The 23,656-nt window shown below is 41.2% G+C and overlaps 1 protein-coding gene and 1 long non-coding RNA gene across 11 annotated transcripts in view; one reads left to right on the top strand and one right to left on the bottom strand.

Moving 5' to 3' along the window:
* LOC145454153 (uncharacterized) overlaps positions 1–17,745 on the top strand; it is a 36,925-nt gene extending 19,180 nt beyond the window's left edge. For 2 of the 10 annotated variants that reach the window (XR_013920060.1, XR_013920059.1), the window contains 3 exons: positions 10–9,518; positions 9,588–17,568; positions 17,641–17,745. Coding sequence is in view for 4 of the 10 variants with exons in the window: in XM_080332176.1 (XP_080188302.1) it covers positions 2,571–2,733 (163 nt within the window). In the remaining 6 variants the exon portion in view is untranslated. Of the gene's footprint in view, positions 1–9; positions 9,519–9,587; positions 17,569–17,640 lie in introns of those variants that run through there. The other 8 variants (XR_013920062.1, XR_013920061.1, XR_013920058.1 and 5 more) reach the window with 8 other exon arrangements.
* LOC145454159 (uncharacterized) lies at positions 17,046–22,665 on the bottom strand. Its single transcript, XR_013920069.1, has 3 exons — positions 22,531–22,665; positions 17,737–21,943; positions 17,046–17,349 (listed from the first exon to the last, which is right to left on the bottom strand). It is a non-coding gene; the product is annotated as an uncharacterized LOC145454159 (long non-coding RNA).
* Positions 22,666–23,656: the final 991 nt, after the last annotated feature.

Here is a 23,656-nt window from a genome sequence, read left to right as displayed (position 1 = left end):
CTTTTGTAGGTAGCTCCTCGTTTGCGATATCAAGTGCCGGTGTATACTACATACAGGCTAAGCTCTACGAATGGCGGTATGTTCCAAGATCCATTTTTTTTAGGGAAGTGACATTTGTTTATTTTTCACAAGCTATGTATGTGTCCCCGGACTCAATTTGATATCATACGTGACCCGGATGCTAGTTAATTTTCGGAATCATTTATATTATCAAAAAATTAATTGCCTAGATAATTCTTGTCAACCTTCAAGTCCAATCAAAAACTCAACTAGCATTATACAGAGGCGTCCCACAATATATGCAGGAAGAAATGTTATTGACCGAATACATTTATTAACCTTGAAAAATGTTCGTGCTTGTGCGTCTCGTTCATCATAGCAGAATAATGACATAAATCTTCTCGATTTTGCTGCGCAGTAAGATAAGTCTTGTTTTCAACATTACTCCATCTGAACTAAAATATGGTCACCAACATTAAAGGGACCGGCTAGAATGTTCCTGAAACTCATGTGGCGCTTTGGCCAAAGAGGTTGGCCACCCCTGATACAGAACCTTCTTTAAAATGTGATTACGGAATAATTGATGATTTTTAATTTCAACATTAATTCCTTGAAATTCTTACCATGGGAGCTTGTTTCATGTGCTTTGGTTTTGAAACGCCGCGTTCCTACATCAAATTGATATGATATAGTACTAGCTGTTCGTCTATTTCTGAATTACCAACTATCACTTTTTGCTTTCAGGAACGATAATGATTTGTTTTGATGAGCGGATGACTATCTTAGAAAAAATAAAGCGGACCAGTGATCTTAAACATTACGGTTTGTAATCTCAGAGAAGACGTCAAACAGATTTAAAACTATGCATCCATATTCAACCAAGCGCGACATCACTGCTACCTTGGTCTTGTTCATTTAATTTCCTGCTTGGGGAGAATATGTAAATCAGGGAGTTTGGCAACATTTGATACAGTTTTTTTTCATTTTTCATGAGAGAGAGAGAGAGAGTCTTTATTTTCATCGAACCAAAATACATAACAAACGGCAGTGATGGTGGTACAGAAAATATGCGTGCACAGTATTCGGTATTAGATAGGAATGATCGATAAGACCGTGAAGGTCATCTAGTCTGATCACACCAGCATCAAACAGGTACACTTGACTCAGAACAGTCTGGCTGTAAAAAAATGTTTAGTTACGAAAGGAAAATAGAAAAAAATTAAACAATGGTAGCAAATGATCAATGAAGCAATGTCTGGGCGAGGTAGGGCAACAGTGTTAGTGTAACGACAAGAGGTGATCAAGTAGGGCTTTTTTGAATCTATTATAAGGCAATTCACGGATATGTGATGGTAATGCATTCCAGATGATAGGTCCCGAGTAGTCGATAGATCTCTTAGTTAGGTTGCTATTGGGTTGGGGTAAGTAGATGTTTCCTTTAGACGAAGATCTCGTGTAATGGGAATGGACATGTTTAGCAGGTATGAAAAAGTCATCAAACATAGGAGGGAGACTATTGGAAAAATATTTGTGAACAACTTTTGATACTTCGAAGCGATACAGTTCATCAACTCGCAGAATTCGATGCTTACGGTAGTAAGGCGATAAATTGGTACGTAAAGGTACAGATGAGATCAGCCGTATCGCACGGTTTTGCAGGGTTCGAATTCTGCTCAAAAATGTTGTACATGCATTTCCCCATACTACGATTCCATATTGCAGATGCGAGTGGAAAAGAGAGAAGTAGATGGTTCGTAGTACTGATCTGGAAACCAAAGATTGGAGACGGGTCATTATTCCCACACACCGAGCTAGTTTTGATATTGTGCATTCATGTATCAGTTTTTTTTTCATGTATCAGTAACGGGTAATTAGTTTAAGGCAGGGGTGTCAAACACACGACCCGCGGGTCTCATTTGGCCTGCTAGACGACTTCATTCAACTCAGCGAAGCGATTCTGAAAAATGGCTGTAATACAGAGTACATTTCTGACAAATTTTGAGATTATTGGTACAAAATGCTTTCATTACATGATCCACAAGATAGGAAATGTGGAGTATCTTCATAGGCAACAGCAGGGGTGGCCAACATACAGCCAGTGGGCCGGATCCGGCCCGCGAAGGGATTTCAAACGTTCCGCAGAGAGCTGCCGGTGTTACATGATAATGTGGCCGGAGAAAGGTGGCCATGAGACTACTCATACTCATTCTGTTAGTGTCTAGATATAATTGCGAGAAAACATTTTCGAACATGAATATGAACAGACAAAGCTGAGTTCCAATCTAACTGTGATGCTCATTTGCAGTCGTTACCAAGATTTCTATGTGTCCGATATGCAACTAGAGTTCAGAGAACTTGTCGACAACTATTACCGACTATAGATCATATTGACTTTAACAGATATATATTGAAGTATATTACGTTGATATATTCAATAAATACTGTTTGGGCTTCTATGCTTCCAACTTAACAATCACATTATATACGATTTTATAGGTGCATAGAATAGTTTATAGCTATAGTTGAAGCTGGTGTTGGTGAATAAATACACTATTATTGTATCCATTTAGGTATCCGGGCCGCCGACTGGAAAAGTTGCCCGCCCCTTGGCTACAGTGTAACCACCCGGCAGTGGTCTGTTCATTTGACTCTAGTCACCATCAGCAACAAGTCACTGCCATTATATGCTTGATAATGGAGCATTCAAGTGAAAAGCATGGGCATTCATTTTGAGGTAACATTTTGAATCATTTGACAGTTCTGGCCCGCAAGAGATCTGAAGGTTTGAATCTGGCCCGATACGCAAGTCGAGTTTGACAGCCCTGACGTGGGGTAAATTGTTTCTTCAAGTCTCCCAGTTGAAAAGCGGAATCACCCCATCACTATATTGTCCTTCCCATCAACACACAGTACACTGCTAGGTAAAGCAAACCTTCTTCACTGGTAAAAGCCATGGTTTCACTCTCTATTGTTGCTCTCACTTACTACCTGGATTACTCTCGTGTATGTGCACATTTCCTTTTTTCTGTAGAATTTCATGCTTAAAACTGAACTTCGATCTGAATGTCAGAGGTGATCAAACTAGTAAGTAAGCGTTGCTGCTCGAGTAGAAGTAGCCATAATCAATGGGGTTTGTTTCAAAACTTGAATTTTGCATAGATGCCAGACACTTTTAGCAGTTAATAACACTGGTCAACACATACTTTTAGGCAGAGTAAGACTGGTTTTGGGGTTTCTGAAGGGCACTTTTTCCGAATATGATCTTCGTTTTTTCAAATTGGCTCTGTTTTTGGAGATAATCCGTGGGGCTACTTTGACTAAAATGACATATTTCGCTGTATGGGCTGGATAAAAAATCGGCTCAGTCGTATTATAAAGTTCAGAAATTCAATCTACTTGTTATTTTGACACGCTGAAGACTGTCTTAAATAGCAATATATCAACATAATTATATTTCGGGGTATTAGATCCATGAAAATTGGAGACTTTCACGGATGTCATGTACATAAATGAGCTTCAATCATGTATATTATATAATCAAGTATTTTCCTAATTACTCAAATAAAGTTGTAATAACTAAATCAGCTTTCCAGAGACAAACTTGATAGCTTTATATACTCTTTTTTTCGGCCTGACAACCTGCTTTTTTAACAATAAAATTTCTCGCATCAGGTCATGTTAATACACGAGTGTTCATCATAGTCAAATTTCTATTTATGCGCTGCATAAAAGTAGAATATCTTAGATATTTTTCAGGGGTATGAATGTCTTCTTTCTATAGAGCCAATCTTGCAAAACTAGTGGGATATTTGTAATCAGCAACCTTGAAACCCCAGAAACGGCTCCTAGATGTTCTGCCAAAGATTGTTTTTTCTCTTCATTTCGTTGACCAGTGTACTCTCGAAAATAAATCCAGTAACAGACATCATTGTGCCAAGGAGACGATTTTGACCAGTTAATATGAAAACAATAGACCACTGGCGACTATGCCAATGCATGTATAATATAACATACCATTGTATAATATTGTATAACATTGTATAATATAACATACATTGTATATCTTACTTATATTCAAGTAATTGCAGCCCTAGTATTATTACGCCTTGATGAAGGTCAGGGTTGTAACCAAGTCACAAGGCTCAGACTCACAAGTCAATCTCAGTTTTATAGTTTTGACTCGAGTCAAGTTGAATCATTTTGAATTCACCCCCGAGTCAAGTCCGAGTCCAAGTCAGCGATCAAAGGGTCGAGTCCGAGTCATGGTAGGCTATTATATATCGAGTACGAGTACGACTGCTCAGTTTCCAGTTAAAGTCTTGTTAACTCACTTTTTATAACTCTGGTGATATCGAAATGGTTCGCATTTATAATATCCTATCTGTTCTCACCTTTAGCAGTTTCTGGCCGCATTTCCAAGTAGCAGTACCAATAGACGAAATCCCTATAGTGTGGTAACTTTACTATTCTTCGAAATTATAATGAACTGTCAGTCTTGGCCGTCTGAGTCTCGAGTCATATGACTTGGCTGAGTCTCGAGTCATATGACTTGGTTCGCGTCATGCGCAATGACCCGAGCCCAAGTCGAGTCAACACACAGATTGACTCGAGTCATCAGTCGAGTAGTTACAACCATGATTAAAGTATTCAATTGAATTAATGAAGCTTGTTGTGGCTGGTGTCTTTATCATGATATTTTCAGATAGAATAAGTAGATTACGCCGCTATGGTGTACATTTAGTTTTACGCCAACCTACATAAAAACTAATCGTAGGCTATAAGGAGTGCGTAGATCAGGTGTCACCAACACGCGGAACACAAGCTGATTTGAGATATCAGAAGTGCGCTTAGTAGAGGAATTTGAAATGCTGAAATTCATTTCAGTTTAACAATATTGTTGTTGTTCAATATAAGCTATTCCTATGCCCAACATTACTATTCCTCACTAACTGCTATGCCTTCCGCTAAGGTAACAGCACTCCACGAAGAAAGAATTAGCGGTTATGAATGGGCACATTGCCTTCACGTGCAATGTTCCGGACATGGCCAAGACCAAGATGCTTAGAAAAGGACATTTGGGTACCGAACAATACCAAGAGTTAGCTATACACATTATTTACAGGAAATCTAACCCCGACACCGAATCCTTAGGCCAGCGGTTATCGAACTGGGGTTGGAAAAGCATCTGAAGGTGGTGCGAAGCCGCGGTATGAGAATTGAGTCCAGTTTGATTCAATCTTGCGCTCTGGTCGCCAGCGCTATGATTACGTCGATGCGAATATGAATGCAGTATGATTCCTCATTAAAAATATTGTGCAATATCTTCATACAATCAATATTGCCTTTATATACCTTGTAATGGATCGCTACATTTCTTTTCTATGAGGTGCATCTTAGTCAGTAACATTTCATTCCTCTTACAAGACTTAATGTCTCTAATTACGTTGTATAGCAATATGCAGTCAATATTGGACGAACTGGTGTCTTCAATTAACGTCGGGCTTAGGGGTACCTGAACAAATTAGTATTTTACTTCGGATTACACAACCATATTTGGAACAGTCGGGCTAATCCAGAGGCTCATAACATAATTTCCGCTATTTGCATTCCCAATACTGAGAGGATGGAGGATACCAGTATATAGATATTTGCAGTTCTCGCGAAGCAATCTTGGCCGAGCTTCTCTTGTCATTATCCAATCAACAGCTTTGATTTGAGATCATTTTCTCCTTAGACCTACCCATTCCCGTTGATATAATTCTTTTTTCAATTTTTCCTGCAGTGTAATCATCACTATAATGGGGCTGGGTAGAATTTGACTATCAGTATTTTGCATGTGTACAAATCGTGTGTTGCCACATTCATTTGTCAATTCTCAGGTGTGAATTTGTCGACAGCATCCTTCTCAGTACATTAGATTATTCTTGGTCATGTGTTATACTCGGAAATACCCTTTCTTGGCAAGGTCCGTACTCGGCAGCGTCCATTCTCGGTAATATCCTTTCTTGGCAAGGTCCTGGTCCATACTCGGCAGCTTCCATTCTCGGCCTTTCTTGGCAAAGTCCATTCACAGTGGTGTTCATCCTCCGTAATGTCCATTCTCTGTAATTTCCATTCACAGTGGTGTCCATTTTTAGTAATATCCATTCTCGGTGGTGTCCATTCTTGGAAATATCAATTCTTGGTAATGTCCATTCACGTCGGTTTCCATTCCACCTTTACGTAGCAAACTATAGCCTTACTACCGTAAGCATCGAATTTTGCAAGATGACGAACTATATCGCTTCGGAGTTATTCACAAATATTTTTCCAATAGTTTGCCTCCTGTGTTTGATGACTTTTACTTTTGCATGCCTGCTAAATATTTCCATTCCCATTACACGAGATCCTTGTCAAAAGGAAATATCTACTTACCCCCACCCAATAGCAACCTAACTAAGCTTTCATCTGGAATGCATTACCACCACATATCCGTGAATTGCCTTATAATAGATCCAAGAAAACCTACTTGATCACCTCTTGTCGTTACACTAACACTGTTGCCCAACCTCGCCCAGACATTGCTTCATTGATCGTTTGCTACCATCGTTTAATTTTTCTTTTTTAACTACATTTTTTACAGCCAGATTGTTTAGAGTCAAGTGTAGCCTACCTGTTTAACGCTGGTGTGATCAGACTAGATGACCTTCACGGTCCTATCGATCATTCCTATCTAATACCGAATACTGTGCATGCATATTTTCTGTACTACCATCACTGTCGTGTGTTATTTGTTTTGGTTGCATTAAAATAAAGACTCTCTATCGGTAATGTCCATTCACCGTGGTGTCCATTCTCGGGAATGTCCATTCTTGGTAATGTCCATACTCGGTGGTGGCCATTCTCAGCAATATCCTTACTTGGCAATGTCCATTCACCGAGGTGTCGATTATCGGTAATGTCCGTACTCGGCGGTGTTCCTTCTCGGTAATATCCATTCTCGGTAATTTCCTTTCTCGGTAGTGTCCATTCTCGGTACTGGCCTATCTTGGTGGTGTCCATTCTCGCTAATGGTCTTCTTGATATTGACCTACACCATTATAAACCACAAAACAGGAACTCTTGCTTTACGCTGATCAACATATCAGACATGGTTACAATAAAAGGCCGTACTATAGCAGCATAAACTCCAAACAATACTGAACACTGCTAATACTTTACTATAAGGATTCAATGACCAAGCGCATTTTCGCTGTTCGCAAATCCACCCCTGACTAAACACGAACTGTATCATTGACTGACTACAACCAGTAGTTAAGTAATCATCTAGGTAATTGCCGCACAGCAGTTGTCGAAAATGCTTCTTGCCGCTGACAGTCATTTAAAGTCTCATTTTCCCAGACGAAAATTGGAATCACGTAATCAGTGCGCACTGCGCTATTGCGCATGTTCGTGAAAAACGCTAATGATCTCATTCACGCATGACGTGACCAGACGCACGTCGATCGTTCAGTGATGTTCAGCTTATTATACGGCACAAAATTTTGAAGCTGCCAACATGCTCGAAATGAAGTGCTTAAGAGAATATAACATCAACTATTTAATACCAGCATATAATCCTGGTTAATTATAATGGCTGGGTTTCCCTTCAAGAGCGGCTCTTTCATAGTATACCAAGCTTACCTTAACCATACTTCTGGTAAACATTCATAGCCATTCGTGGTGTAAATTTAACCACACCGCCCTGCGGTACAGTGCGGCTTTTCCATAACTACATCTTATTCAGACTTATACTTATTATTTTTAGCCGTTAGGGCTAGAAATCGATTCACACATTACCCTTACGGTACTGTGCGGCTTTATACTTGTAACTTTCTCATCACTTCTGATTTACAGCCATTCGAGCTATAAATCTAACTACACATCACCCTTACGGTTCTTTCATACCAAACTCACTTTCCTCATACTCCTGCTAAATGTTTATAGCCATTCGGCCTTCAAATTTGGATAAACATTACTGCTACTGTACTGTGCGGCTTTCTCCTACTTCTACCTTACCTTTGGGCAATAAATTTATCCACACATTACCTTTAAGCTATAAATTTATCCACACATTACCCTTACGGTTCTTTCATACCAAACTCACCTTCCTCATACTCTTGCTTAATGTTTATGGCCATTCGGGCTTCAAATTTAGATACACATTACTGCTGTACTGTGTACTGTACTGTGCTGCTTTCTCATACTTCTACCTTGCCTTTTGGCTATAAATTTATCCACACATTACCCGAACGGTACTGAGCAACCTTAGATACACATTGCTGCTACAGTACTGTGCGGCTTTCTCCTACTTCTACCTTACCTCATCATCATCATTGGTTTATTAGCAATTTTATCAGTTCAATACACCACAAAAATGCGATACAATGAAAAGACAGGAAGATGTCGAAGCGACAAGGAGTAGTCTATGGAATCTGACACCCACCTTGGCCTAGGCGATGTAAAGAGGAGGCATGCACACTGAATGAAAGTAAAGAAGATAGTATAGAAAAAGAATGCGACAAGAAATAGGGCGGCATGTCATGGGAAGCGAGATCGATAGGTCAGTCGTGGTCCGGTAATCCTGAGGATGGACTGTACTTATTTAGTAGTAATTGCTTGTATTTCGACTTGAATGTGGACATGCTCGTCGACTGTCGGATGGCCGGCGGGATACTGTTCCACACATCAGGTCCGGCATATTTGATGGAGCGATGATCTTTTCGGTCGATCATATGATATTTGGACGACGTGGACGCGCGTGTGTTGTACTTGTGCGCTTTTGATTCAGAGGTAAAGAAGTCATTGAAATATTCGGGGCAACGACCGCAGTGAAACTGATACATAAACTTGGCGATTTCTAGTTTCCGCATATCTTCTATGTTTAGGACGCCGAATCTCTTCAGCAGCGACTTATTGGATGGGCAGCCAGGACCCGTTGGGGCCCTAGCTATGATTCGGAGTACTTTATGCTGTAGTTTCTGCAGTGGCTTGAGTGCAGTTTTACTGGCAGCCCCCCAACAGAGGATGCCATAATGTAACTTCGATTGGATTAAAGGGGCACTGCGCTCTAAATATGACGTGGTCTCAAATTGAAGGGCAAAACGAAAAAAAAATTTTGGCCGCAGCCGTTTTCTTCAGAACGCCACCGTAATGGAGCTACAATTTATTGAAATTTCCAGAAACGCACCCGGCTGCAGCTGTCGCGGCTCCGGGTAATTTCTTAACCCGTTACATGGCACGATGACTTCATCGTCGCACTTGCTGGACGCGATTACGCAGGCACGCAGTGGACGAACTGTAGATAGTTGTCAGCCGATGTTATGAAGCAAATATGTCTTACACGCCAATGTGGTGTAGATACGGCGTTCCACGGACGATATTGAAATTTGCACCTAAACGTCTTGATTTTACTTATGACACAATGCTTGCACGAACCAAACTGGCTGTCCTGGACCACAATGAGAATGTTGGCAGATTTCCTGCGGTGACACAAGAAGGTTTGCTGTGCAGATGAAATGTTTGCAATTCAAGGTACTCAGTTACTTACTCTATATTTGTTTAAGCAGGTGTTCTACGATACAAAAAAAGTTACTCTCGGTCAGCAAAAGAGTGGATCTTGAAAAGCATGTATGAAAAGAAGACGAACCACTATGCGAGAGAGCTTTTGAGGCGAACTGCTGAGAATCGCACCGGCATCAACTTCCCCAGTAACATTTCAAGAAGTGTGCATCCAGTCAGCATTGCACCAGAACCAGCCCCATCTAAAGAGGAATTACTTTCAAAACGTCGTTCTAGAACGTGACTTAGATACAAAACCTCTCCAGAGATGCCACTCCTGGGTTTTTCCACCCAGATCTGGGTTTTTTGAGCATCACCTGGGTTTCTGGGTTTTTATCCTTGAAATCTGGGTTTTTTCAACATCCAGTTCGCCAGTGCAGTTTTACGCTCAAAAATTAATTATTAGATTCGTATGGTCGCAATATCGTAAAATCCACGCACTTCAGTTCGCCATTGTCGATGGATTTTGCTGTTATTGTAACGACAAAGTGTTGAGAATCTATTTCACTACTAAAATTAAAGGCTTCCGCTTGATGCGAAGGAGCTTCATTGAATGGTAACTTCCAAGTCGCAGAAAGTCATGTTCATATAGGACGATTGCCAGTAGCGAACGCGGCACTTGGTGAACTTGGTGAACAATTCGGCATGTATCGATAAATATCATGTAACTGCATGGTATGCACAAGCACATGAACAGACCAAGTGATGATTCGACTAGTATAATCCTCTTGTTATCTGAGTATATTTATAGTTTCAACAGGGACACTCAGAGAGAGAGAGAGAGAGAGAGAGAGAGAGAGTTAGTTAGTTAGTTGGACACCCCTAGCAAGTTAATCAGAGGTATGGGTTATCAGCACATTCGAACCCTAACCCTGAATTTCATGATTTGGCAGTTACGGTATTTATTTTCACTATATATTGGTCTGTGATTATTCCAAATAAAAGTATTTGTCAGGATTAATCAATCGAAAGCTACTTTCAATCTGTCCAGGTCGCTGAAAATACATGAAATCATCCTTAGAAATAGGGAATGGCTGGCATTGCATTGGACTTTCGCAGCGCGATGATATAATTAGTGCCGGTACACTATTAAGTATTCACGCTGCGCCCCAATTGTTTCATTGCGATGTGACGAGAGGAAAACAACATGTTTTTGTGCGATTCGCCGTATTAACCAAGCAAAATGTGTATTATGAACTGTTGTAAATTCAATATCAAAGGCTTCAAGGACTGTATGAGTGTATTCGACGACTATCAGGCTCCACTTTCACAGCTATCTCGTGTCTTTTGAATGAAATATATTGGATCTGGGTTTTTCTGGGTTTATTTCGCCTCCACATCTGGGTTTTTCCGAAATATCCCAGTGGCATCTCTGAACCTCTCTATCGTAAATCTTCGAGTTGTATGGCATGTGGTGCAATGCTGCGTAGCTTACTAGTTCAATTTCATTCTTCCACTGCCTGACTGCCTCGTTGTAATACCCTGGCTATGTAGTCCTCGGATGTTTCTTTTATTATTTATTTTAATAAACGAGTAAGCAAAGTAGTGAATGTATCAGGCACAGCAGCCATTGGTGGAATATAGAATGCAAACAGTTCCAGGTCACTGTCTAATGATACAGTAACAGAACTGATTTCGACATATATAGCAGAGCTGCAGTGACATGATCTATTCCTGCCCTCAAGAAATAGAATACACTAGGCCCGATTAAGAGAAAAATCAGCTGACTGAATATCGTCCGTGGAACGCCGTATCTACACCACCTTGGCGTGTAAGACATATTTGCTTCATAACATCGGCTGACAACTATCTACAGTTCGTCCACTGCGTGCCTGCGTAATCGCGTCCAGCAAGTGCGACGATGAAGTCATCGTGCCATGTAACGGGTTAAGAAATTACCCGGAGCCGCGACAGCTGCAGCCGGGTGCGTTTCTGGAAATTTCAATAAATTGCAGCTCCATTACGGTGGCGTTCTGAAGAAAACGGCTGCGGCCAAAAATTTTTTTCCGTTTTGCCCTTCAATTTGAGACCACATCATATTTAGAGCGCAGTGCCCCTTTAAGGATTTAAAGAGTATCAGAAGAACCCATGCTGGCATGAAGCGCCCAAGGCTGTAGAACTGGCCGCACTTCGGTGATAATTTAGTTTCTAGGGACTGAATATGACTCTTCCAGGACATGTTCGAGTCCAGTAAAACTCCGAGATATTTGGCATTATCTGTGTTGGAAACGGGCTGACCAGCGATATTAACGGTTAGGTTATTTTTTTAATTTGCTGTCAGCAATTGCGATTTCGAGGCGTTTATGCAAAGGTTGTTATGGGCCGTCCACTCATGGACTTTGAGCATTTGGTCACCAGTCAGGGCATCCAGCTCTGCCGTCGAAGATGCGGAAGAGAGGAGGTGAGTATCATCAGCGAACAGTGTGGTGTTCAATGAGGAGGTTTCAAAAATGTCGTTGACATATAAGGTGAAAAGGACCGGTCCAAGTACTGAGCCCTGGGGCACACCACAGGTCACCGGGTGAGGAGAGGACAAGGTGTCTGAGATCGCAACCATTTGTTGGCGTCCAGTGAGGTAACTTTTCATGAGCTCAAGTTGTGGGCCCCGAAGTCCGTAACGCGCCAATTTCGAGATGAGAATTTTATGATCTACGCAGTCAAACGCTTTTTTTAGGTCGAGAAACCTTTGGGCTATAAATATATCCACACATTACCCGTACGGTACTGAGCAACTCATACGTAGAACTTAAACTTATAGCCATTTGGGCTGTAAATCTGACTATATACGTTGCTCAATATATATGGCCATTCGGGCTATAAATATAACCACACATTGCTGAGCACTACAGTTCTACAACAACATATTGCGGCTACATTAGTACTGTGCGACTTTCTCATACTTATAACCTACCTTTACCCACTCCTGCTTAACTAAGTACCGTACACACTACTATCTATCCTTCCAGTGCAGTAAGCCTCATTCATATCCTAATTTCCCTTATTCGCGCTACTTATTCTGCCACAGTGCTGTCTGGCTAGCTTATACGCATAACTTACCTTTACTCACTCCTCACACTCCTCATCCGGGCTGCGAATCTATCCACTCCACACATTTCCCTTGCGGTACAGTGCGGCTATGTGACTTTCTCCTACTTATGAACAACCTTATTCGTTATTCTCATTTCTGATTACCAGTTATAGCCATCCGGGCTATAAATTTATGATGGCTATAAATTTAAACACACATTAATCTTACAGTCATGTGCGAAGTAACTTGCCTGATACATACCTCTGCTCTGCGTTTACGGCCCTTGGGGTACTGTGTGGCTACCTTGTGGTTTTCTACTTATGAACTACCTTATTCATTATTATTCCTGTATATGCCGCAAAAACATCAAGGACGGACTCACGATCTACGTACACACGATCTGCGAACACACGATCTGCGAAACTAGGTTCATTCCTAAGCGTGTGTTTGTGAGAGTAGAGTGCGTGAATGGAGCTTTCGCGTATGTTCGTCAACACAAAAAAGGATTGCATTACCGGCAATTACGCATATACTCAACCGTAGCGAATTGATATATCAGTGTAATTGAAAAAATCCCTCATTCGTACGCACATTATGTCAGGGGCGCGCAGCATTACGGCCCGCCGTCACAGTCTGTCGCATTTCTGCATTACTTGCTCACTACGTGAAATTAGAGTGACTGTAGGGCGTAGATTATTCATTCCTTTTTTCGGACACAGTTAATAGTGATTTTAGTAATTCTTCGTTTTCTTCGTGTGTGACATGCATGCAGCTCGAGTTCAAAGATCCTGCTCACAACTTTGATCGACCTCAGATGTCGCATTGACTTCAACAGCCATTGAAATACGTTACATTAAAAATTATTTGAATACTGTTTGTTTCCATGCTTCAAACTTGAAATTTACCATAAATACGATTAACCCTGGTATGGGTGAATAAATACGCCTTTAATGTATCGATTCAGGAATCACTACGCCTTTAATGTATCGATTCAGGAATCCGGCACGTCCCGGCACGTCAAGTAGGCTACTGTAACCGCAGAAATTCCAGGCCTAATCTGGGTAGACGACGTAGCGTAACTTAATTCTCAACACAATCAAATGCTGTAAACTAATTATAATATCTATCAAAGTCAACAAGCCAAATGGAGCCGTAACTACAATAATACGGCCCTAAACAAAACGATTTAACCCAACACAATTATATGCGATCAATATCATGTAGGGCACTACGTGAAGTAATAGATTCGAGGCGCCAATATCATCATTCATGTGTCGTTAAAAGAAGCATTATTGGCCCATAGCGAAGGTGGAATTCTGCGACAAGTACTTCATTTCTACATATCCGGCCCGCCGGAAGGAGAATAAGTGGCCCGCCCCTGGCATAGAAGAACATGAAATGTCACCTATGCAGTAATAACAGACATCTATACGGTTTTGGGGTTTTCTCCCGATTTTATGCTAGCAAATATCATTGAATGGCGGTTGCCCTTCAGCCGTTCATTGGCATGTTCATCAGATCACATGAAATTGGGTCTCATTTTTCATAGCGTTGACATCAATGTCGAGATTAAACTCACTATATCCCAGATCAGGATATGTGCATATACAGAACGAAGATGAGAAGGAAACTGAGACAGAAGCAGGGGCTGCCAACTACGGGACGGCTCCGAGAACCAAATTTTCCGTAAAATAGTGCCGAACTGACTTGAAAAGTTCCAATTATCCTTGGTGTTCGATATAACTATAGATAACTAACCCACACATAGATACGCGACACCCGTCGGCACGCTAGCTTGCCTGGAGGAAATTACTGCTCAGCAATCTGAACGCAGCATAATGGCTAGTCTCCTAGCTGACGACCCGCGTGCTTAAATTCAATAAAGTTGATCTTATTTTAAAGTTACTGTCGCACTGATTCCGAAAATATACATTAAAATCTAACCAGGACAATGGAACCCCCTTGAAATACACCTGAAATTCTGAAAATCGGCATTGTTCTGAACAATCGCAACCACGCAAGAGCCACTGTTATGATCATTGTGATGCGTGGCTGCAATTGTTCAGAACAATGCTGATCACTCGCCTTTGGGCCTGTAGCATGACCGCATTGAATGGACTCGTGCATGTATTGAAATGTGCTGCAGTGCAGACTGAAGGAGATGCTCGCGTCCCTGCCATTCATGATCTTGCATTACTATTTATTTTGTCTAGTCAACATCATATCCATGCCATGAGTCAATGTCCATGCAATGAATGATGTTCCGTATGAAATGCCATTTGTTCCGATTGATTTGATGTTTCGTGTTCGGAAAGTTCATAAAATTATTACGCTGGTCCTGCTGTCACAATGATTCCGAAATACCAATTACAATTTAATCTAATCAAAGAACTAGAACCGTGCATTCATTGTTCAGAAGAATTAGATCGACGCGACACAATGACAATAACAATGACCTATTAAGACACTGCGATTGTTCGGACAATACTTGTATGTCAGACTATCGATAACTAACCTACGGATAGATACGCAACACCTGTGGTCACGCTTGCTTGCCCGGAGGAAATCACCGCTGAGCAATGTGAACGCAACGTAATTGCTAATCCCTGGCGACCCGAGCGCTTAAATTATTTAATGTTGATCTTATTTGAAAGCTACTGTCGTGCTGATTCTGAAAATATACATTAAAATTTCATCAAGGCAATGGAACCACGCCGAAATAGCCTTCAAAATCTGCAGCGACGCAGCACAATGAACATAACAATGGCCCTTATGTGCTTGCGATTGTTCAGAACAATGCCGATTTTCAGACTTTGAGGTGTATTTCGAGGTGGTTCCGTTACTCTGATCAGGTTTTATTGTAAATTTTCGAAATCAGTGCGACAGTAGATTTCAAATAAGATCAACTATATTTAATTTGAACGCTCGAGTCGTCACCTGTAGGATTAGGAAATACGTTGCGAGGTGGAAGCGGAACAGAGGCCTGATTGTTATTGTTTTGAGTTGCTCATTGTTTGGAGTTGCTCATTGAAGTTGTGTAAAGCGATGGAGTTATTGAAATTTACGGACGATGATCAGAACAGAACGTCTAGGAAGTATCTGCCAATGTTCAGAACCCTGTTGCAAAGTATTTGAAGAAAGAGTACGACTGCGATTCCCATTTTTAAAGACACAACTGCCTAGCGTTTGGGCATGTTACACTGAAGATTAAACTCTTGGAGACACCGAATATCCACTGAAGAATTACTTGGCGCTACTATTATGTCCAAGAACATTGGCCGAAGAAAGATAACGAATATCCACTGAAGACTTACTTACACACGCCACTATTATGCCCAAGAACAAACGAATATCCACTGATGACTTACACACGCCACTATTATACCCAAGAACATTGGCCGAAAAAAATCACTATTGTATTCATATTGATTGTTACCCTCTCTAGCAGAGCAATGCGGGGTGCTCATAAAAGATCTCGCGCATTCGCTATACCGTTCAAGAAAGAACCTCAGAATATCGATATGACAATATCCTGTCTGCACAATCTAGCAATTCAGAAAAATACAGATGAAGCTGAATATCTGAATTTGATGAAATATTTGAACCAGACGCGTGGAACACACTCGCATGGTATCGACTCCTACGGAGAAATCAACACGACAAAGCATGATCTTGTGATGATCTTGTGATATTTTTTCAACTACCATCTATGAATGTACTTGTTTGCAATACATTCGATAACATTCCAAAACATGCTCGTGCTTCATTACTTGTGACATGTCAAAACGAGGAAAATGTGCATTGCGGCTTCAAGTTCATAAATTAGCAACACAGGATTGCAAGGTGACTTTAACGCAGAGCGAACGTTTGTAGTTGTATAATTGTATATCTGACTCCAGAAAGGTTGCGTTTACGATTCGCTGCGTGTTTCTTCTTCCGTTCGACGGACCGGCGTAACCACGCCTTACGGCCTTGTTGGCTGACGTACCACGACCTGTCTATTGCACACGTATTCGATGGATCACACTGACGAATATATTTTGTTTCTGTCTCCACGACTTGTAACTTTTATTGCCAATCACGTACGGTTCAAAATGCGATATCTTTCTCGCAATTAGCGAAGCACTTATAAATGTCTATCGACTTCCGAATCATCGAAATAACCATGAATGTATATCGACTTCCGGATCAGCTAATAATCATGAATGTATATGTACGCTGTATTACATCCGTACCTATATCATAACCACAACAGATTACATGCACCAAACATCGTACGATTTATACTTTGTTATCTACGTTCACACGACAAAATATACGACTCACGAAGGCCTTATCGGGTTTACCAACTCCTTATTGGATATCATTAAAATGGCGTTATACCAATATACGTCGTTAAAGTGACACAAGCAGCGTGGAAGACTGGAGCAGGCAGACATAAACAGCTGAATATACTTGAATGAAATATGTACAAACGACATGTTTTGACACTACTAGATTAGGCGAGCGTAAAATTAATGTTGTCCAGCATCTTCTGATTAATAACTTTGAGACCATGCTCAACTTGTTCCATTCTCTTCTCCTTTACTACTGATTTCCAAGTATTTTATACTACTGATTTCCATGTATTTTTATGCTACTGATTTCCAAGTATTTTTGAATTTTACTCTTCTTAAATTTAGAGTGGAAGTACATACATCTTCAGTGTTTCATAGCTGACTTCGGGCCTGGACTTCGGTGTGCTGTTGGTAGAGATGTAGAGATATAAATGATAAATTTTTATGCTGCTGGTGTACATACACAACTCTACAATAATAAGAGATAACGAATAGACAATTGATTAACTAGTGAACGCAAATTTACCTTGATTTAGTTGGGTAAGTTGGCGGATCAGGTGTGTCAGCACCAAAATAACTTATCAAGCATGGTATAAATATGAAAGGAAAGGCCATACAAGCATGGTATAAATATGAAAGGAAAGGCCATACCTACATCCAAGTGTTAGTATCACCATGTGAAGAACTGGATGAAAGCTCAAAAGTGCTTTCAGAAAAACCTTAATTTAAATTGTATCGGATGTTGTTACGCGCATTCGGTTGTCGGTTATATACAGATAGATACATACATACCTACTCCATAGCTTGGCACATCAATGCTCGTCTCATTTTCTCTGTGTTGCTAAAGGATGGTGAATCCATGTGTTTCACAGCTATATAATAACTTTACACTGACTATAAATTGTATCAAACCTGTGAAAATCAATGTTGAATTAACTTAATAATCACAGCAGTTTGATTTCTGTAGCAATATAGCCTGTATTTTGAATGTTGGCATATATCACATCCATTGCAGTTTGCTAATAACGACACACCAAGTCAATTCATTTTTCTTTCTGAAAACGTTATCACTTTGTCCACCACTTTTGCTACTAATCGGAACAGAGTTAAACAATACAATGCTGGTCTAAAAACATATATATATTGATGAAAGTTTCATCTGGTCAGCCCTATTGTTGAGAGTAGCGGTTGAGCATATATATGACAATATTCATATGGGTGGAGCGAAAATGGAAACTGCGGAGAAACCCTGCAATCTGGCACAATTCAACATTAAGGTCGACGAAATCAGCATGATACACATTATCCATTTTCTGGTGACGAGTCGTGTGCTCACTTTTTGTCAAAACGACGACATGCCTACGCTATAAGAGCAAACCAAGAAATCCTGAAGAATCAGAAAACGGCAATGATAAGATGACGTACGCTATCAATCAGGAACCTTATTGATATGTCGCAACCTCAAATCTTATATCTTGGTGCTTCTTCGATACACGTACCATATTCACTAACGTTCCCCATGACCACCGATCAGTATCATTGCCTTAAGTGGATTTGCATCGTTGACTACAGTTTACCCATATAGGCTGGATTCGCAAGTCCAACACCAGGCACACCTTTACGCCTTACCTCACATATCACTTCCAGGATATGTTATTTTTGGCATTTCAGGAGCCAGATGCCAAAACTGATAAAAATAAAAATATGAAAATGTCACAAAATAAGCAATGTTTGGCATACGCCAAGAATAACACGACCTGCCTATAGTGTGTATTCGTTCATGGTGTTGTGTTAACAGGGCCGCGTTGCAAGCGAGAAGCGCGTGTGTGAAGGGCAGGTTTCTTAATGTGGATCCAGCCCACCCATTAGGGGTGAAAGCATAGTGTCCTAAATGACGATGACACAGCGAGATTGAATGGCTGACTGCATTTGGTTTACGTCAGGGGCGGGCAACATACGGCCGGATCCGGCCCGCGGAGGGTTTTCCGTCTTACATGATAATGTGGCCCGCGGCCCCAGTCTGCCGGGATTTACCACTATATTTGCTTACTAGGTCAAATTTTAGTGACTGTATGTTTCATATATACGTGTCAAATTTTAGTGACTGCATGTTTCATATATACGTGTATGCGCAGCGTGCGAGAGCGGAGCTTAGCGTAACTTCGTCGAAGCGAGACGACTTGCATCATCGGCATTTACGATGTCCTCAACCCTAATGTCGTTTGTGGTAATCATGGTGTTTGTCGACTACAGTGGTCACTTACATCAGGCTGATATTTCTTATTTTTGATTCGGTAACCGCCGACTTGCCCCACAGCACACTTCTAGGCTTTTGCAAGACACCTCTCATGCCAGAATGAGGAGGAGGAGGACGCTGGGCGCATGAATACACTATCGAGATTAATTAGTCCACACAGTTGAACAACGACGCTTAATTAGTCCACACAGTTGAACAACGACGCTATCTTGTCACCTACTCAACCCTAGTGGGGTACCGGGCTTATCGAACTCCTTGAAATCCTAATTAAGGCCGTGGGCCCGCCGACTTTTTGAAAAAGCTGCATAAATTTTCAATAAATACTCTATAATTTATGCTAATTCACGAAAAAATTTGGGGCATCCTTCGAGCTCACCCCCCCTAATTTGGGGGTTTGGGGTGCGGCAGTTACGGTCCTGGATAAATGGGCGAATAATGTATCAAATATCGATTCAGCAATCCGGCCCGCCATCTACCTAATTTTCCTGTATCCGGCCCGCCGACTGGAGAAGTTGCCCGCCCCTGGTTTACGTCATACTTCCCCATTTTTTCAAAGGCAATTTTTGACCGGCTTGCGGAGCGCATAATTTGATAAAACGGGTATCGATGGATAGCTGTCGCTGTACTGATTACTTAAATGTAAATTGTGTTCTGCTCATGGATCTGGAACCACCAAAATCAACCACGATTTTTACAGTGTGATCGAGTTAAATATTGTGACGCAGCAAATTGTCTGGCTCTTTCTGAGCTGCAGTCTCGTTTTGCCAGACAGTCTTGTTGCGTCAATGTTCTTAAACAAGCTAACCTTCCCAGGACTTTTCCATGTGAGTTGGTAAAATTAAAGCCACCGGAAGTGAGAAAGGTCCTCCGAAAATATCTCGGTAGACTGAAGGAGATGGGATGGTCGGGCTACAAAATAGAATGTGTTCAGAGACAACACAGGAAACCCCTGGAAAAGTATCGGGAAGAAAATTCCTTCCGCGATGAGATCGACAGCACTAGCGAGGTGATCTCTTTTCATGATCCTTGGAAGCCGGTTCGGCCCTCCGAAGATTTTGAAGCTCTGAAAACCTTTTGTGGAGGACTGGCAACATTCTTTCCCTCAGTGGCTGTCGAAGCCGATATTTCCCAGATTCGTTGGGAGAAAAATGAATTCAGGAGAAACTTGACTGACCTGAGTTGGGAAGCACTGTCCCAGTGCAAATCTAAGTCTATTTAACAGCTAGCCAATAACAATCAGGTGTTGAGCGTGTTTGTTAGGCTTTTCGTTCGTTTTGCTTATCGGCACCGGTTCTGAGTGGATAACTGCACGTTTTGTGGTTTCGTTTGATATTATTAACCTATGAAATCGCAAGGATTTTTTTCTTTTCATTGCCTGTTGGCATTGATTGATAAGTGGATGCTTCACATTGTGTGGTTTCTGTTGATAAACTGACCCAAATGTGGCTAATTCGAGTCTGTAACTTTTATGGCTAATTCGAGTCTGTAAGTATATATTTGGACGACGACCCCAAAACTGCCAAAAATAACACGACCTGATCACTTCCCTCTGTCGTATAACCATAGTCATAGCATATTCGTAACCAAATTGATTGCAGTCAGCGACCGAGGGTTACGGTGCTCATTGGGAACATTGCTTGATGCCTATTGTGCGGTTATGGACGAAGTGCTGAGGTGTATAGTGCCTCAGGGCACTGGCTATATCCATTTTAACTGAGGTCTGTTAACACTTCTGCAGTATTTCTCTGTAATCCAACTATATATGATATCAGCTGGGACGCTCATCACAAAATAGATCATGTTATATGATAAAATATTGCTCTAAACTGCCTGACAGCAATAACTAAACATCCCATCTGATTTTACAAGCTTTACATCAAAAAATGGCCAATGTCCTTCAGCACTCATCACAACAGTTACCAAAACAGGTGACTCCAGCCTACCCCCTACCAGGCTTAGATATCTGTCTTGACAAAGTCCGCGCTGGAGGGGAATCGCCTCAAGTCGCAGTTTTGAAACGGACTTGGGCTGGTTTGAGTCAATTTGAGAATGTTACAATTGAAATGGTAATAGCCACATTGTTATCCAGGTAGGCGACAGATCAGAAAGTTTCCATCACCTTAACATAACCTTTGTGCACTCTTCATCCGGGCATCAAATCTACCCATACATTGAAATTACTACGGTACTGCCGTGTGGCTTTCTCCTACTTATGAATGAACAGTCATAGCCATTAGGACTAGAAATTTAACCGATAAATGAACAGTTATAGCCATTCGGACTAGAAATTTAACCGCCCAAAAATTATTCTCAAAGTAACATACGGCCGGCCTTTTCACACGGGTAACTTACCTGGTACTCTACTCTGCGTTTACGGCCTGAATTAGGGCAGTAAGATTATCCACAAACGCTTCCCTTCGGAATGCACGACGCGGTGCCGTACCTGTAGTATCAGATGTAATTAATTGATGTGGAGTAGAGTAAATACATTAGAAATTGAGAAAAACCAACATTGCCTCGGTGTGTTGTAGAGTGCCAGAAACATGTAGCATTACGGCAATATAGCATTTCCGGACCAGTTCGGTGTACAGCTGGTATGGGCTGGAAAATGAACTGTAGAGGCCCTTTCAGGTATAAATGTTGGAAGTGAGGCCGTGTATTAGTAGACCATGGCCGAACCCTGTATTACACACGCCCCCCATGAGAAGCCATTCGTTCCATATTGATTCGATGTTGCGTGTTCTGAAAAGTTCATAAAATTAAAATCTGGTCGTGATCGAGAGCTCTTGACGCCCTGATTCTGATAATAATAATCTAATAAAATGACTAGCAAACCTCGACCAAAATCACCCTCCACATCTTAACGCTGTGCATTGTTCAGAAGAATCAAATCATCTCGTCACAATGACCATAAAGAGGACATATTGCGGCACTACGATTGTTCGGAAAATGCTCGTATCTCAGACTTTGAGGGCGTAATTCTCGTGCCCGTATCAGATTTTTTTGTATATTTTTAAAATCAGTGAGAAGGTAGCCTTCGATCAAAAATAGTTTCATCAAATTCGGCGCTCTCATCCTCTCAGGATAAACTTTTTGATATAGCATTTCAGTGTTTGTAGCAGCGGCGTTACACAAGATGATGAACCAACAGTGTTTGTAGCAGCGGCGTTACAAGATGATGAACCAATTAGTTAGCAAGAGAATAGGTCTTCTAGTTACAATTGAAATAGTTACAGCTGCGGAAGATATAGCCACATCATTGTTATCCAGGCGGACCCCCCTCCACACACACACATAAACAAGCACGCACGTAAAGTATGGTAGCCTACCTGATAAAGAGATCTTAAATGTGAAAAACAACAGCAGCGGGTATAGAGAGCATTTTCTTTGCACACTGATAGCTGAAGCTATTCCACATTATACAATACATGTAGGACAGGTCGCTATTGTGCTAAATGAGCAAGTTTAGACGGGTAATAATTACGATCTCTTCAAGTACCGGTATAAATTATTCGAAGCATAAAGCAACGACAATGCAGCCTATGCAAGTAGATATCACATACCACAGTTTAACGGAAAACCACAGTTTAACGGAAAATAAATAACACCTACATAAGTAAGGGAATGTATTTGCTCCGCAATACGTATTGGCCGTCGCTACCATATATTTCCTACAAGACAGTCAAGAATGTTGTATTCCGAAACCGATAGCGCGTTTCACTGTGCTGCGATTGTCCAATTGTTAGCGAATAGTGCATGAGGCAGATTCGTTCGTGCCTCACCTGACCATTGCTTCTCTGCGATGGCATTGTCTGTAATAAAGCCGAATGTCACCTTCCTTGGCGATTTTGAGGGGTTCTGGTGGCCTGACATAATATTTGGATTTTCGGAATCAGTGTGACGATAGCATTTGATAGATACCGGTTGTTATGAATTCCGAGCTAGTTGTGATGAAATGCTTTGTCGCAGGTGAGGCCCGACCCGCCCGTGCCACACCTGTGCATCAACTCTCCTTTCGCGCTGTATTTTTGAATATTAATTATGCAAACTGATGTTGTGTGAAAAAATGTTCAAATTTAGTTATTTATGAACATCGATGTAAAATATCAATATTCATCGACTCATGGAGGGTTTTCACAATTTTCACGTACTCACCCTGACGACAGGTGAGGCACTGCCTCATAAAATATCAATATTCATCGACTCATGGAGGGTTTTCACAATTTTCACGTACTCAACCTGACGACAGGTGAGGCACTGCCTCATAAAATATCAATATTCATCGACTCATGGAGGGTTTTCACAATTTTCACGTACTCGCCCTGACGACAGGTGAGGCACTGCCTCATTGGACCGCACGTCACTGCAAATTATGGATAACTAGTAATCTATAAAAACTGCGTACTATTCCTACGCACGGATATTTCCGATAATTACCGTGTCGGCTGTCTCTTA

This window comes from Botryllus schlosseri, chromosome 13, assembly GCF_051294905.1.
Source record: "Botryllus schlosseri isolate E-star chromosome 13, Bs_hap1, whole genome shotgun sequence".
NCBI lineage: Eukaryota > Metazoa > Chordata > Ascidiacea > Stolidobranchia > Styelidae > Botryllus > Botryllus schlosseri.
This window is presented reverse-complemented; position numbering and strand designations above follow the sequence as displayed.